The sequence below is a fragment of the Taudactylus pleione genome, unplaced genomic scaffold (assembly GCF_031769625.1).
Source record: "Taudactylus pleione unplaced genomic scaffold, aTauple2 ptg000259l, whole genome shotgun sequence".
NCBI lineage: Eukaryota > Metazoa > Chordata > Amphibia > Anura > Myobatrachidae > Taudactylus > Taudactylus pleione.
In genome coordinates, this window is record NW_028284661.1 from 4418522 (window position 1) to 4436513 (window position 17992).

General features: G+C 44.7%; 1 protein-coding gene across 6 annotated transcripts in view; it reads right to left on the reverse strand.

Moving 5' to 3' along the window:
* The window catches only part of FAM184A (family with sequence similarity 184 member A), a 350858-nt gene that overhangs the window by 134165 nt on the left and 198701 nt on the right, over positions 1 to 17992 (reverse strand). For all 6 annotated transcript variants that reach the window (XM_088480987.1, XM_088480985.1, XM_088480982.1 and 3 more), the window contains exon 2: positions 842 to 1696. In XM_088480987.1, the coding sequence (XP_088337113.1) occupies positions 842 to 1696 (855 nt within the window). The remainder of the gene's footprint in view (positions 1 to 841; positions 1697 to 17992) is intronic.

A 17992-nucleotide genomic window follows, 5' to 3' on the forward strand; every position in this document is an offset into this window, starting at 1 on the left:
ACTAACACTATAATACGCACAGAAACACTCCTCAGACATACGCACAGAAACACTGACAAAGACAAATATAATAAATGACACCGGACAAAAAAATCAGGCAAACTTCATACAGACAGCTCATTACAGGAAAAGACAAGACTCAACTTGCAGCAATCACTGGGCCTGATTCAGAGATGGATACAAATGCCATCGCAGCTACGATCTCTCACCAACTGCAATTGTGAAAATATGCTACTTACTCACTCACCGTCCAGTGCTTAGAGACACCCAATAGAAGCACAAAACCAGAAATATCGAAAACATTGAATGCAGAACAGACAGCCATCAGCCTTCTAAATAAGTCTCAGCTGTCACAGACATAGCGGATCTCCAGACATGCAGAGTGCTTTCCTGCTGCGAGCAAGGATGCACAGGCTAATTTATGGATGCCCAGAAAACAGTGTTTAAATGGTCCGACATGCCTGCGTTTTTCTAACCACCCCCCGTTACTTCTCCCAAACACTGACACTTGTCACTCACTTTGCCAGATAGAGAGGTGACTCCATATATACATATGTATTACTTGTGCCTCCAGAACTATAGGCTCTGATCATCAGAGCTGCCAAAGAAAGTGTCAGTAAATCTAACAAGATGTAATTTAACACAAATGTCAAACAGAAGGTTATATTTCACTCCTGTATGAAACCGGTTCTTTAATTTACTAAATTTAGAAAATAAATTATGTAGATTGTATGGTGGTAAAAACAGATTTTAATTTAAATATAGTTGAAGGTAATCTAGATTTGAAAAAACCTGGAGAACCCAGAGAATGTAAATATAAGCAAATAATACATTTTCTTACCTGAACATCATTCTCCGCTGCACTTAGAGAACTTTTCAGTTTTTGGCACTTTTCTCTCAGACTTCCTGCTTCCTCCTGTACAACCTGAAATTCAGTTTTAAGGATACCAAGATTCTTCTGTAAAATAGCTTCTTGGGTTTGAAATTCTCTCTTCATTTCTGCTTCTTTCTGCTTGCACGCATGCAAGCTCTCTGTGGTAAAGAGTTGAGATCTTTTCAAGGCTTCCAGTTCTTGTTCGTAGAATGCCTGAGCTTTAGTGAGCTTCCCTTCATAATCTTCCACCATTTTTTTCCTCTCCAGTCGTAAGTCTTCCAGCTTTTTATTGAGTTCCTCCACTTGTAATCGATGCATTTCCTCCAGTGTTTCCTGTCCCTTGTTTAAAGTAGCATTTTGGCTGTGCTGTGCTTTTAGGAGCTCTTGAATTTCTAATCTATGAGTTCCTCTCAGTTCCTCAAGAGCGGCACGTTTGTCCTTTTCAAACTGAACCTGAAGTTGCATAAAACTCCGTATTCTTTCCTCAAATCTCTTTCTTATCTCCTCCACCTCTCGGGACATAGTCACAACTCTCTGCACATGTTGGGCTTCTGCGCAAAGCTGCATATCTTCTACTCGATGCTTGTAAACTTCAAATTCAGTAAGTGCTTGGTGCTTCATTTTTTTATGTTCCTCCAATGACTCTTCCAGTGCTTGGATTTTCCTTTTTAGGTCAGTTTCCTCTGACACTTTATTTTTATACTGTATTATTTTTTCCCTGGTTTCTGCAAGGATTTGTTGAATTTCTTCTTCATGTGCTTCTTTAATGGCTTGTACTCCTGATTCGTGTTCATCATTCCGAGTATTTAAGGCATAAATGACCTGAGAATATAAAAAAATTAATACAGAATTATTAATATCTGAAGCCCAATAAAGATTTTATACAGTACAATAGATAAGTCAAATCGGTTCAAATACACCATAGTAATGTTTTTTTGTAATTAGTATTATGGATCTGACATTCACTGGGTTGCTATCTGTTACTAGGATTTTTTTTCCCTCCCCCATTCTCTATCCCTCTTTCTTCCCATCTTTCTCTCTCTCTCTCTCGCTCTCCTTTTTTCTCTTTACCCCAGGGTCGGCTCAAGGCATGCTTCACCAGTGCGGCCACACAAAGGAGCCACCCTATATGGGTGCACCGACCCTTACTTGCTCAGCGCCCGACCATGCTACCCACCCCGCTTCCTAGACGTAGTGTACACACAGACACACCCTCTACACTGAGTGAAAGACTCATCCAGCCAGATCGGGAAATGCTGTTCGTGCCCACAGCTCTTCTCCTCCCAGCCCGCCTTCTTCCTCCCCCCCACCCCCCACAGCTCTACTCCCACCACCTTCTCCCTCCCGGTCCCCACAGCCCTCCGCTGCCCACTTGCGCTTTCTCCCTCTTGGTGGCCCCCACAGCCATCCGCTGCCCATCTGTGCTGCACCTTCTCCCTCGCAGTCCTGCGCTGCGCCTTTTTCCTCCTGGTCCCCGCAGGGAGGGGGGGCAACACAAAAATATTTAGCGCAGGATGATATTCCACCTGGAGCCGCCCTGCTCTACCCATTTTACCTCTGGCTCTCCTGGGTCGGGCAGAAGGAGATGGCATCCAGCGAGGGAGTAGGAACTGTCAGCTCCTGACTTGAGCACGTCAGGGACAGACATTTTACAGCATTATACAATAGAATTACATTTTAAAGTAGTACATATGTACATACATACTGTATAACACTGTTTCCATCATCAGGAAAATACATATACTGAAACATTGAATTTCACACTTCTTTCCCAAATGTAATAGCTTCAGTTCACTTGAATAAACTTTAGATACACAGCCTGATCATTACCCACTTTAATAAACCAGGGCTAATTTGACTAGGCTTATTTATGTATTTCTTTAAAAACAGTTATTTGTACAGTGAACACATATTACAAAGTGCTTTGCAGAGAACATATAGTTCTTCACATCAGTCCCTTCCCTAGTGGAGCATACACATTAGGGCACATTAGGGCCCTTTTTGGCAGGAGACAATTAGCCTACCTGAATGTTTTTGGATTGTTGGAGGAAATTGGAGTACCCAGAAGCATACATGCCTATCCTCATGGAACTTGCGGGAGGCACCCGATTTTCCGGGCAACCCCCCGCACTCCTGGAAGGGTAGGCACTTCTCCCGCATTCTGACCACTTCCTAGTGAAGTGGGCACAATGGGGAGAATTTCCGCAGCGATCTTGAGTCCCCATGTAGGGGGCGGGGTTAAATGAGTGGTCCCTCAGGCCCCGACCCTGACGCAACCCATCTGCTTCTCCTCCCCGTGTTTCCCCCCGGCGAGGAGAAAAAAAGGTAGGTAAGTATGCCCAGAAGATACCTACGCAAACACAGGGAGAACATGCAAATAGGATAGGGCAGTGGTTCCCAAACTTTTTTGAATCACGGTACCCTAGAGTATCAGCATTTTTTCCACGGCACCCTTGGGCCAAAAGTTTCTTATTTAGAAATTCAGCAAAAATAAAATTAAGTAAATTGTGCTTATATATCACCCTTAGGTTCAGTGATGTGGTGGTTGACATGGCTGCGCTAGCCATTAGCACTGATTTTGTCTATCACACTGAATAAAAGTCTTTTTTTTGGTTCTTTATCACCAACCTGAGGCACCCCTGCATGTGTCCTGAGGCATGTGTGCCACAGCACCCAGTTTGGGAACCACTGGGATAGGGAACAAATACAGATAGGTCATGAATTTGATTCTAACAAGTGTCCTAAGTGCTGTGAGGCAGCAATGCTAAGTAACCACTATGCAAATAATGGATCCAAAATGTGACAAATAAAAGGTGTGATATTTCTATAGGCTGTGCAGGAAAGAGATTTTTTTTTTTAAATTAGTAAAATACTCTCCGTCATATTTCTGCTCTACCTTAGAGCATATAAGCAGCCCTTAATTCTTACATCAAAATCTGCTTGTTGGTAACTGTAATGTTGACATCTGCGCTAAATAACACTGAGGTTATTTATTAATAATAGACTGCAAAAGTACAAATGTGCAGTTTCTCATAACAACCAATGAGACATTAGCATAGACTGATATAGTTTTAGACAGTAAAGCTCTACAAGTGTGTAAAAGACACAGTAAAAAGACATTTTTCAACAAGACATTATTTACTTTTATTGTTATTAATAAAATGTATTTATATAGTATCAGTATATTTCATTGCACTTTACATTTGAGAACAAAGCAGTAATAAAATAAAACAGGGTATTAACAGACAGAGGGGGAGATGTACTAAGCTCTGAAAAGTGATAACCTTCCTCCGCGCCTATCCCATCTGTGTCACTCCTGTTTGTCTTCCACTCCCTTTTAGAATCTACGCCCATTCGAGCAGGGCCCTCTACCCTCTTGTGCTTCTCCCTACTGTATTTTCATTTATCTCTTACTCCCCATTAGGGCAACTAAAACTTGGCTGCTTATTTGGGTGTAAAGGTCGCTAATGTAGCAATGTTTATTATCCATATCCGTGTATTGTATTGATAATCGCTTGTCACTTATTTGTTTATATACTTTGTAAGGCGCTGCGGAACACTTGTGGCGCCATATAAATAATAATAATAACAATAATAATAAACTGCCAGCCATTCAGCTTTAACTGTCATGTTACAGGCTGTGTTTGAAAAATGACAGTTGGGAGCTGATTGGCATTGTGGTTTATCACTCTCCACTTTATCACTTTCCAGAGCTTAGTACATCTGGCCCAGAGAGAGAGGCAAGAGCATACTTGCCAACTCTCCCTCATTGTCAGGGAGACTCCCTGAAATAGCAGCAATCTCCCTGTCTCCCTGAAGAGTTTAGCAATATATATTTAAATGGGATCATTAGTATAATTTCCCTGCATTGGGTATAAGGCTCAATGATCCCTTTGGCTACATGCATTTTCTGAAAAGTATCAGTGTATTTTCATCAACAAATAGATCTTACTAACTGATTTGGGGCTCAGTTAGATGTGGATGTAAGTCAATTTTATGGCACACCTCTCAGATGTAGCAGAACACGTTCACTTTACCGCCGCGCTCATAGGTGTTACTTTCACAATCTCCCTGAAATGCTTTTTCAAAAGTAGGCATGTATGGGCAAGAGGGCTCTGCTTGCAAGCTTATAATAAATAGGATAAGAAGAGTTTGGGGATCTAGACCCGATAATAAATAAGCTGCATATTTAATATTGGGTCTTAGACCTGAGAATTACAATTTCTTATTGCCGCTATTCACGGCAATAAGAAATTATGATTCACAATTAATTGAAAAGCTCTCGCTAGGATGGGCGCTCTGAAAGGAGCCAGTCCCTGTGCTGTGTAAATAGTGAAGGGATCACATTTGTAATCCCTATACTACATCTTCAGGAGCTGTGCCTACTACTACACATGTAGGGTCTGCTAACCACACATGCGTGAGTGGTGAGTGACTAGGAGGGAGCCTACAGATCCCTCTCTCAGTACTTTTCAGAAATGTAGCCACAGGCTACAACAGGTTATCAACCGGGGTCAAGCGATGAATTCTGAAGCTTGGAAAATTTGACTAAAAAGCAACCCCCATAGAAACTTACTGGGGCTTCTTTTGTGAGTGAAAACGGGAGACAGCAGAAGATATCTCCGATATCTGTGTGTAGCTGGGGATCGCAGCAATCAGGGGATATTTATTACCCACCAAAAATGAGTGTTTTTGGGGGGATATCACGCAAATCATAATTGCAGGGGTGTAAGTACATACCAGGAGCCCAGAGTCAAGATAGTTGCTGGTGCCCGCCTCCCTCAGCTCGCATTCTCTACCAACACGCCAGTCCCAGCAGCACTCACACACACTCCCCCTAAACCACATTCACTGGCAACACCCAGTCACACACTTTCCTCTCCCTGCATTTAGTGTCAACACACCAGCAGCACTCAGACAAAATGCCAGCAGCACCCAGGCATTCTCCCCCAGAACCGTAACTAGACTTTTTGGTACCCTGGGCCAGAAAGTGCAATGGCACCCCCACTAACACACACACACATCTTTCAAACAGGGATATCAGTTCCATACAAAAAAAGGGGCATGGCTTCATGGGGAAGGAACATGACTAATCTGCTTTGTCCCATACAATGATGAAGGTATACCGAGCCACTTGTACCACTATTATCCAGGTGTCACTGCCAAATATAATGTGAATCCAATAGCTGCAGTGGTGATACCAAATAACTATGCAGTATAACTCACCAGCTCTAGATGTAAGAGGGCGCTGGTGAAGCTGCACCTGCAGCAGGATTTGTGCCGTGCACAAGCCTGGAGCCAGCAGTGTAGATCACTGACTGAATATATGAAAAGACTGCTGCTTGTAGTGTATAAGCAGCAAATATCAGCGGCAGGGAGATCCATGTGTGTGCATCGTGCACCGGTAGCTGAACTCACCACTGGCACGGGTACTCTAGGTGTAATGGTAACACCTGGGTCGGGAATTGGTGGCTGTGTTCAGGGCTGCCATCAGAAATTGTGAGGCCCACTATACTTCTAACAGACAGGCCCCCCTTATCTTCCTCCCAGGCCTGTTGGACGCAAAGTTCCAATGAGCTCTGGCACACAAAAAAAGCACATGATATGATGCCCCTTTCCACATGACACACATACACATACATACATACACACATACATGTGTGTAACATTTATAGAACACCTATACTTTAAGAAACCTCCAAGAAAATGGATTTGTTTTACCAATCCTCTTATACCACATTCATACACTTAACTTGAGAGCACTTTGTCCTTTAGTTATATTATCCTTTATTTTAAATCACACATTTCTTAGTAGGGATCAAAAAAGAGTAAACTACAAGTGAGAATGATTATAAACAGAAAATTGACAGGTGCAGCCGAACAGCGCCCCCTGGCCTACGGTGCCCTGTGCGGTGGCACATATCGCACCACCCTAGTTACGGCCCTGTTCTCCCCTGACATCACTATTAACAACTTAGAAGCATCCAGACACACTCTCTCTCTCCCTCTGCATCCACTTCAGCTGGAGATTTAGGAGAGGGAGGACCGGAGCACATGCTTCCCTGGCTTATTTCTGCTCTAGGGCTGATAATGCAGAGCCCCGAGCAATGGAGGTGGTCAGTGTGCCCGTTTCAGGACTGATGCCCGGAGGTGACCACCTTTCATTGTCTCCTGTATTTCCACCCCTTGGTCTGGGGGTTGTTTATGTGCACTAAAAGAAGACATGTAAGTTTGTGGTAACTGTGTAGAGGGGTGGCAGTTGGGCAGAACACCTTGTGGAAGCTAAATGAGTGGTTCAGGGATGTTTTTAGATTAATGTATTAATGAGCAGGTAATTAGTGTGGATCATACATTCCGACATCCAGAAGTCCCTCTCCAGGAGGGGGCAGCCAGGTCAGCACAGCGGGGAGCAAGCATGAAAACAGCTGCCGCAACTCTGGATATAACACCCTTCTGTTTAATACAAGCATCTGTCACCCACCGCACAGGAGAGACAGCGGTCTCACCGGAATGAAGCAGTGTGAGTGCGGCGCTACATTTGGAGGCTAAAAGGCTTGGGATTAATCAATGCATGCTGCCATCCGGATAAGCAGTCCTCACAGCTCTAACAGTCGAGTTCGTTTGGAGATTGTGATTGTGCATTCCTGTGCGTGAGAAATCATATACCCCATTGATCAATATTGCGGATATCACTGACTTGCCCCTCATGTTATTACTCCATATTGTACTGGATTGGAACAGTGTCCCCCTGCTCTCTTCATTTTTAGGAGAACTGGACACTAGTAAAATTGACTAAGGAAAGGGATGGTTTACATCTTGTATATTTTATTGTTTATTTCTCTGTATTTTCTATGTGTCATTTTTCACTTGCTGGGACCCATGCAACTGTGGATCTTACAGATATTTTAATAAACTATATTGTTTTATGATTACACCTGGAATCTATTGGATACATTTAGGACACTTATTGACTGATACAGCGCAGTTCTTGTTTCATTCATCCCCACACTACACTCATGTTCCCAGGCAGGGCCGTAACTAGGGTAGTGCGACCAGTGCCATGGCACAGGGCACCGCAGGTCAGGGGGTGATGTTCGTGTCTGTCAATTTTCTATTTATTATCATTCTCACTTGTAGCCTCCTCTTCTTTTATCCCCAGCATCTCCCGGCCTCCCCTATCTCTTCCCTGGCCCTTCCTCATGAGGCCATGGCTTTGTTTCAGGTGCATTTCTTATGTCCCTATTTGAAAAATAATAGGGGGGCGCCAATGCTCTTTCTGGTACAGGGCACCAAAAAGTCTAGTTACGGCTCTGTTCCCAAGATCACTCACCCACTTCTCACCCTCATCGTTACTCCAACCCTGCTTTCATAGCCATGCGACCTGATGGGAATGGACGTCACTATGTTAGAGCGCAACAGTGGAACATGGATGTGTTTCACTTAGCCCCAGAGACCCTGACTATGGGCCTGATTCAGCTTGTATCACAGTTGTTAACTTGTGTGCAATTCTGTAGGCAGGTCTTAGGCGAATATATGCAAATGCTGCATTCGCACAGCTAACATACACACGCCCTCTGCCTTTGTTCACATTCATAACACCGCCCAAACCAGGGCAAACATCGGACACATTGAAGGACATCAAACCCACACCCAGCATTGCGGCAGGTCAGACCTTACTCACAAATTGCTAACTTTCCAGGTCACGTGGAAAGCTCAGGCTAATTTATTTATGCCCATGCAACGGTGTTCAAATGCACAGGCTGTGCTTCCCCCGAACCAACCACCCATCACCACCCCTGAATGCTCTCTACTTGTCAATCAATCTGCTAATGCCCTGCGTGGTGTCCGTGTGTTCGCAATGGCGAGTTTGCGCAGGCACACTGTGATGCATACACATGCGCGGTATGCAACAATCGACCAATAGCATACTCATTAGCAACTGCGATCCAAGCTGAATCAGACCCTATATCCTGCATATACTGTACCTGGACCACTACAATCATACATGACAGGCTCCATCCAGATTTACTTAGGGGTAAATTTACTAAAGTGAGAGTTTTTAGAAGTGGAGATGTTACCCATAGCAACCAATCAGATTCTACTTAACATTTAACTAGCACCTTCTAGAATATAATAGCTAGAAACTGATTGGTTGCTATGGGCAACTTCTAAAAACTCTCACTTTAGTAAATTTACCCTTAGGGGTCTATTTACTGAGCCTTGGAAGGAGATAAAGTGTACAGAGATAAGGTACCAGCCAATCAGCTCCTAACTGCCATGTCACAGCTGTGTTTGAAAAATGACTTTTAGTAGCTGGTTGGCTGGTACCTTATCTCCGTTCACTTTATCTCCTTCCAAGGCTCAATAAATAGACCCCTTAGTGTGTAACTGTGAATACGGCTGTACAAACACCTCTACTACACTTCAATAAACTAAACACTTGGTTAAGTTACTAAGGCTGCCTGCTGTATCTGGATTCCGCTAGGGTCTATTACTATAATCTGCATTCCACCACAAATAGTACACACATATCAACAATATTCATGATAATAATTCCTATTAATTCACTAGGAATTCACAGTGTATATTGTCATTAATATTGTGTCAGACCACAACATGGCTGCCCCCACGGAATACCTCATTGAGGTCACTAGATCATTCCTAGTGAACTGACATGCTACATTAGTTTGGCACACAAAACAGCTGCCCTTATTTTGTGTAGGTGTCAGATCATTCTTGCCAACACTCCCGATTCCCCCGGGAGGCTCCCGTTTTATTGACCAGTCTAGCAGCCCCGCAAAGTTTATTAAATCCCCCGGATTCCCACTGCCCTGTTTTCATTCCGGACTGCGCATGTGCTAGTCCGGATATATAGGCCATATAGGCTGTCCCTATGTCATTGTGTGTAGTGTCAGCTGCCTCTCCCAGCAGAGCATGCGAGTCATTAGTGCAGGCAGAGCCGAGTGATTGTGCTTCTCATTCTCTACTGCATCAGCGGCTGGTACTACCCCCCCTCCCCACCTTCCATCCAGCCCAACACACGTGTAAATATTTAATAGCAGTGCTCAGAGAGTGTGGATGGCTGTGTAACTTGTGGTTGAAGGTGTGCTACGTGCAGCAAGATAATCTGGAGGGGGAGGGATAGGGAGGAGGGCAGGAGAGCAGAGTTGTTGGATCTGGACCCTACAAACAGAGGGCCTGATTCAGACCCGCTCGCGAGCGACCAGTGCTCGCAAGTAGGTTGATGGTCCCCCAATGCGCATGCGCGAGACCCGGCCAGCGACGGGTGCTCCGTCACTACGGGTCTCGCATCAAAGCGGGGCAGCTGTCGATTGTGATTGACAGCTTGGGCCATTTTGGAGGAGGGCAGGGGGGTTGGCTGGCCAAACGGAGGCGTTCCTGAAGGAACGCCTACCGTTTGGGGGCGGCCCCACTGACATCACGAGTGATGTCAGTGGGTGAGCTTCCGGCTCTATTAGAGCTGAAAGCTCACTGGGGCTTGCAGGAATGAGACCCTGCCACAAGACAGGGTCTCATTCCCGCGACCATCACCTGGCCGCTCGCTAAAGCTGTGGGTGGTCACCCACAGCTTAGAGAGCGGCCAGGAGGCCGTCTTTAAGAAAAACAGGGACACCCTAATTCAGAGCCAACGCTCTCAAAGAGCCTCCGGCTCTGAATCAGGCCCAGAGAGTAGAGGGTCAGTGTCCCAATGATTTTTTGGTTACTCCACGTGGGAAGTTATAAAGACTGAGTAGAAGTTACCCTTATATGGAACCTTGTAGCAATAACAGTTTTGTTTGCACAGTTCCCTTCTGGGTGAGGAGGAGGTTACTCTGATAATGTAATCAGCTTTTAGCATCTTCCTGTGCCACCTCCCCCCCATTTTCCCCTAATAATGTCAGGTGTCACCTCACCCTGCAGGAGGCAATGCTGAAAGCGCTAATTATTATACTGCTGGTGCCCATTTTACACACTATTGCATCCTCTTTCTTCTCCATACCCCTATACCCTGCCCATGCCAGGGGTCACTCAGGAGGCTATACTTGCACCTCTATAATTCCCAAGTGCTATTTATCATGTGTCAGACAAATCACACAGATCAGCACATAGGTGGGAATGATTCTGTATCCATGTATCTGATATACTTTATGTGTGTGTGATACTGATACATATAATTCAATTATTAAACAACCAGGGGATCTGTTCCCATTCTGTGCCAATAGTTTGTGCACTAGCAGTTGTTATATTTCACTTTACTCTGTTCTGTTTCTTTTATTTGTGGAGTCCTACGCTCCTGCCAGACATAGACTATACTTATCCTCCCACACACATCTATTGTGTACAAAAGTGGCACATCTCACTCTCGCATACAGATATTACACATAGATATACTATAGGCTGAAGGTATGCCCAATGCAGGTGCATTTCTGGAAGAAGAGCCTGTTCTGACGGCATGTTGCTCTTAGTGCGTACTACAGTTTTCATCTGCCACTGTAGGAAACACCCACGAGTGGCAATAAATACGCCCATAGGCGGAGCTAGAGATGCCCTCTGTGCAGAGCTTGACACGCCCCCTCAGCGGAAGCACATTCTGCTATCACCTATAATCTCCCTGAAACTGTTTTTTAAAAGTTGGCAAGTATATGTCAGATGCATGTTTAATAGGGATTTTTATGGACTGAGAGGACACTTTATACAGTTCGAATGTTTTCGTTTTTTAATGAGAGCCCTAAAAATGTCATACTTGTTCAGTGACGGCTCCAGAGGTGGGGCTGCAGTACAGTCCAAAATTGAAATAGGGGAGCCACAGCAATTGACAGTCAGTCCCGGCATGCAATGTTTGGCAGTGTTTGGAGGAGCAGTTGCTGTGACTCCCCTATTTGAATTTTGAACTATGCTGGAGCCGATAATGCTTGTGATTACAAATATACATATTTACTTTATGTAGCAGCACTAGTTTCCCATGTGGATGGACTTCACTCACCTGCACTGCTTCGGAGATACTACAGAGGTGAAGCATTCCAGCCAGAATACAAGCTGCAAGGTAAGTGCCCCTCATGCTGTGCCCCCAGTAGTGCCCCTTATGCAGTGCCCTTATACAGTGCCCCCAGTAGTGCCCCTTATGCAGTGCCCCCAGTAGTGCCCATTATACAATACCCCACTAGTGCCCATTATGCAGTGCCCCCAGTAATGCCCCTGGTAGTGCCCCTTATGCTGTGCCCCCAGTAGTGCCCTTATACAGTGCCCCTTATGCAGTGCCCCAAGTAATGCCCTTAGTAGTGTCCCTTATGCTGTGTCCCCAGTAGTGCCCTTATACAGTGCCCCCAGTAGTTTCCCTTATGCAATGCCCCCAGTAGTGCCCCTTATGCAGTGCCTCAAGTAGTGCCCCTTATGCTGTGCCCCCTCCCCTGTGCAGTACTTACCTCTCTTCACGCTGTCCTGACCTGGCCTGCACTGGGTGTGCCCGGGTGTGCACTTGTTAAATAAATGGTCCTCCCTCTTGGCTGCGCTCACAATTCCCTTCTTCTCCCTCCAAGAACCACAAGCAGAGCCGGCGTGCCGCGTGCGTGATGACATCACCGCGGCCGGCGTCTAGAGCAACACACAGGCAGAGAATGAACTGACCCCCGGCGGTGGTGTGCAGGCAGGGCCAGCCCGTTTATCCAAACTCCAGCTCATGGAGTTGGCCGGGGTGCGGTGGTGCCAGGGAAAGGGGTGTGTGGACGTGTCTGTGGATGGCGTGCAGCCCGCGGATGTGAATGCTGCTCTTTTTGGTGTCACCCCCTTGAAGGGTGACACCCGGTGTGGACCGCACTTCCCGCATCCCCCTAGTGACGCCACTGGGTATTTGTGTGTTCACTTTGTGGACATGTGCAGTGCAAATGTAAGTAATTTGGGTTATGCCAACAGACTTAGGTCCCACATTGCATCAGCTCCTAAGAGATGGGAAAGATAAACCTATAACTGTTGTTAAATATTATGTAGTGAAAAAGGCAACAGAAAGCTGAAAATGTTAAAGGGCCTATATATCAAGTAATATCCGCGGGATACCTGCAAATATTAAGTATCACCCCAATGTAGCATGGAGGGACTGCAGCAGATGTCTTCACATCTGTTGTGGTGCCTCCATTTCCGGCTGGAGCCACAGCCCTCAAGTTTCTTTAGATTAGGGTGTTAGCCCGTTGTAGGCTATGTGTTACACTCCACAGAATTTTTTGGGAGAGGGATCCGTAGAGTCGCTACCCTCTGCTGCCCACATGCAGATGCGCTGACCAGCGTCAGTGGATGCGCAAATGGCTGGAATAGAAAGTAAAGTGATCGAGATTCGATCACTTTACTTTTACTGATCACTGTGAAGGGCTCCTACATTTAAGCAATTTTGCAGTGAATTGCAGCAATTAGGAATCCTTATTATTGGGGGCTGGTTGCTTCTATTAATAAATATGACCCTTAATCTTTTTTGTTGTGTGCTGTAGGCTGGAATGTGTCTCAGTAGAACTAAAAATAGTGAATACTTTCTCACTCAGGTTTTGAATATACACAAAACTTAGCAACATGATCTTTAAATAGAATCAACTATAGAGTCCAAAATTATGTACATACAGTGAGGGGATCAAGGTAAGGGTGGCCTCTCCCAGGGTAGATGTGCACCTCCAAACACACAGCAACCAGGAAACAGCACACCACTCCAGGATTTCTGTGTAATTAGCCGAAGCTAGTTTATTGTACAGTAATAGAAAAACACAAAACAAAATCCTAATTCGGCTCTAACTTTACTAAACACACAGGTTCCCTCTCTCAAAAGTGGTAGGACCTAAAGCACCTACCACAAACATAGGCATATTCACAGTACTCACGGTCAGTGAATCACAGTGTCTCATAACAAGCCTGCTGTCTGTTTCCCCAGGTAGTGAGATACTGAGAAAAAACCCCTGACACACCTTTATCAGTACTAATTAACCTGTTCTCAGGTTGAAGACCCGAAATGGGCCTATTGGCTGGAGCCCGCCTTCACTCTCCATCCATTACCCCAGGACTCTTAACCGGCTTTTATGAAGGCTGATTGAAAAGTAATGATATTGCCTCTGTTTTTCTGTTTCATAGATAGAGGTGGCAACACTATGCTGGTAATTGTGACGCTCATACAACGATGTGTCTGAACCTGCGATTGGACTGCCGTAGTCCTCTTTGTTTGGTCACAGCGAATGGAAGATCTTCATACGTTTCATCATGGCGGATGAGGAAGACGTGTCTGTGAGATTATGTCAGATGTGTGCTTGAATTTTGTGTTTAACTTGGAAAAAAACGGAAATGTTACGGCAAGCATACGGTAGAGAAAAATTAGCCGTGCTGCAGTATTCGGAGGCGGAAGCACTTCAAACAGGGTAATACACAAGTGACCGACGAAGCGCGTTCTGGGAAACCATCCACCGCAGTTACAGATGTCAACATTGCCAAAGTTGCGGAGATGTTACAAAATAACAGAAAGTTAACTTTATGCAAACTTTTGGCATCTCATTCGAATGAGTTTAGCATATTGTTACAAAGGAACTGAAAATGCATCGCATGTGTGCCAGGTGATTACCCAGAAATCTCACAGAAGAGTGAGCCACAGATCCCATGCAACTCTGCAAGCGTTGGACGTCTTTTTTTGCTAATGCGTCAGTGTGTACAGGACGCACCAGCAGACTGTGCTGATAAATTTGATATGTGACACTTGTATATCTGTGTGCACCTGAGTCTATATATGAATCACAACAGAACTTGGAATGGAAAAAGCTACGGCTGTACACTGTAGCATTTCATATACAGATTCAGGGACTCAGTCAGAAATAGATATCCAAAGTCACATATCAAATTAATCAGCACAGTCTGCTGGTGTGTCCTAGTCACGTCACATAGCGACTTAGATGCATTTTGGCAAATAAAGGTGAAAAAAAGACGCCTAGCTCTAGCAGAGTCTCACAGGGCCTGGCCTGCCGAGAGGGGATTTTTGGCACAACCGCAGCAAAGATGTGTAAGGACACATCTGTAAAAGAATAAGGACATAAAATTTGTGTAATTTGAACAAGGATAACAATAATGTTTCCCTATTTCCAATTTTAATATGGGTTTTGGATTCTATATAAGGGCTGCAGACGGGACTTGGCGCCATTTCCTTGTCAAACACGCTGTTGTATGCTGCACTTTACTCTGCTGTTTAAGCTGTGCTGTGTCCAGACTCGCAAGTGGCTGTGCTGCTTAGTCAATGTGTTCAGGGGGTGCACGCTGCTATATGCTGTGCTGTACTCTGCTGTATATAGGCTGTGCTGTTTCCATCAGTAAAATCATTCTCGTACATATATAAGCCCTGTGGCTCCACGTAGTTTGAATAGAGCTGCAACATCAAAAAAATAAATTAAATAATTGTATTGTTTGAACTGTTTGGTGCGCTTTGTTTGCGTGCATATATAAGCCCTGTGGCTCCAGTCCACGCAGGAAAAGAGCTGCGACATCAAAAAAAGAAATTCAATTATTGTATTGTCTGTACTGTTTGGTGTGCTTTGTTCACGTGCATATATAAGCCCTGTGGCTCCAGTCCACACAGGAATAGAGCTGTGACATTAAACATTTTTGTTTTAATAATTGTATTGTTTGTACTGTTTGGTACACTTTGTTCATGTGCATATATAAGCCCTGTGGCTCCAGTCCTCGCAGGAAAAGAGCTGCAACATAAAAAAAAAATTAAATAACTACTTTTTGGTGCGCTTTGTTCACATGTATATATAAGGCAAGCCCTGTGGCTCCAGTCCACGCAGGAATAGAGCTGCGATATCAAACAAATAAATTAAATAGTTGTATTGTTTGTTATGTTTGGTGCGCTTTGTTCACGTGCATATAAAAGCCACGCAACAATCTGCAAATTGAAAAATAGATAATGTTCAGTTTAGAGAAGAGCAACCAAATACTGTGGTTGCAGCTGCTGCCACCAGTCATGATGATGACGCTAGTCCTTCAACATCATTTACTAAAGCTGATGCCCAAGGGCATAGAGGGTCTAAGGGCCTGATTCAGAGGCGCACGCTATATGCATGCGCTCGCTCTGAATCAGGGCATCCCTATTTTTTTAAATACCGGCCTCCAGGCCACTCGCACAGCTGTGGGTGACCACCCAGAGCTTGTGTGAGCGGCCTGACGATGATCGCGACTATCGTGACCATCGGCATTGCGAGGATCCCTTGTTATAGGGTCTCAGCACTCGCAATGCCAAGTGGACTTCCGGCTCTAATAAGAGCCGAAAGTCCACTACTGATATCACGAGTGATGTCAGCAGGACTGCCCACAAACAGCAGGCGTTCTCACTCGCTCCGGAGCTTGAGCACGCACGGTGCGAACGCTGTGTGTGCGCAATGGCCCAGCATCGACCCGCTTGCGAGTGCTATGTGCTCGCCAGCGGGTTTGAGTCAGGCCCTAAGTCAGGGCATCTAAAACCAAAAAATCAATATGCAGTGCTAAAGAAAAAAACACATCTAATAAAGGGAAAGTGTGATGCAGAAAAACATAAAATTGCCAAGATGCCATTTACCACATGCAGTTGCAAGGAAAGACTGAGGCCTTGGCCTTTATTTATGAGTTATGGTTGTGCAAGTGTCAGTGAGGCATCTTCCTCTACCTCTCATGACGATGCAAGACCTCAGAGTGTAGGTTTAAGTCATACATTGTGTCCTTCTTTCCAACTGACCCAGATCTTAAAAGATGCAAAGAGCTCCTCGTGAGCAAGTTGGTAGCTCAAGTGGTACACAACTCAACGACATCTACTCCTTCAGTTTCTCCGGCAGCTGCCACGAAAAAACTCTGTTTTCCCAAAAGACCCAGTGGTGATGCATATGAGTCAATTTGTGACATCTGGTCGGGTCTAAAAGAATTGCTGAAAACTAGTTACACCGCTACTGCGACTCCATCTGATAGGGTCACCATACAAAGAATGGTGGAGAATTATTTTCCTGACACCATACACATAGGCATGTCACAGAGTTTGTTTGACTACTGAAAAGACATAAAAGCAATTTGGAGTCCCTTGTACAGACTGGCTTTGCAATACCTATCCTGTCCACTCTCTAGCAAAGCTGGGAACATTATCAGAGATAGGGGTAGGAGGCAAGTTCCTCAAAATGTAGAAAAGATGATGTTCATCAAAATGAACTGGAGATTCCACAAGGAAGACCTTTACCGCCAATTATGTCCAAAAAAATACAGAGGTACCTATAATGTTGGATTCCAGCAGGGAATTAATATTGTGTGAGGATGATGTATACAATGATGAGGTTGAGGAATCAGATGAGGAGAATGACCTCTCCCAGTTCCAACTATAGAGAGGATTAGCAATACTATTAGCTGCCTTGTGCCCATTTTTAATATATACAACAGAAGGGTGGGTGGAAGGGCCCAAGGACAACTCAATCTTGCAGCCCTTTTCTTTGCATTATGCGCTGTTTGGGGTATTGCTGACTGACATTTTTAGTTTATTAAACTGCAATCCTGTCGGACACTGCTGTGTGGCAATGTTTCATAGATGCCCTATATATTTTTAAACTGCTGTGCGTTTGTGCCACTGCTCTGACGCTTACTTTTTTTTTTTAGTTGCATACTGTATTTATTTCAACTAAAACCACAACTAGATATACTTGCAAAATACTCTTATGCCTTTTTAAACCTTAATTTGTAGATACCAACCTGGTTGCCTTTTTTCTTAAACTTTCATTCCACTGTGTATAACAGATGGGCTTGGCTTTCCTTGTTCATAACAGCCATGTTTGGTCAGATGCAACTCAAGCACCAAATTGAGAGATTTTGTGATGGTATCTAGAGATGTTCTCCCCTCTCCCCTCCCAGCCTTCCCATACATAATCCCAGAAGCACGATGATTAGAGATTTTCAGTACCAGACTTTAATAATCCCTCTGTGCCCTTCCTTTTCAGAGCTTCCATTTTATCTGCTGCCACATTAATAGTTCTTCCATCCATTCAAGGATCAAATTGGACAACTGCGACACCGGCATTACTCCCGTCGGTGGAAGGGACAATTCCAACTTGCACCTCTTTTCTTTGCATTTTGCGCTGATTGGGACATTGCTGACTG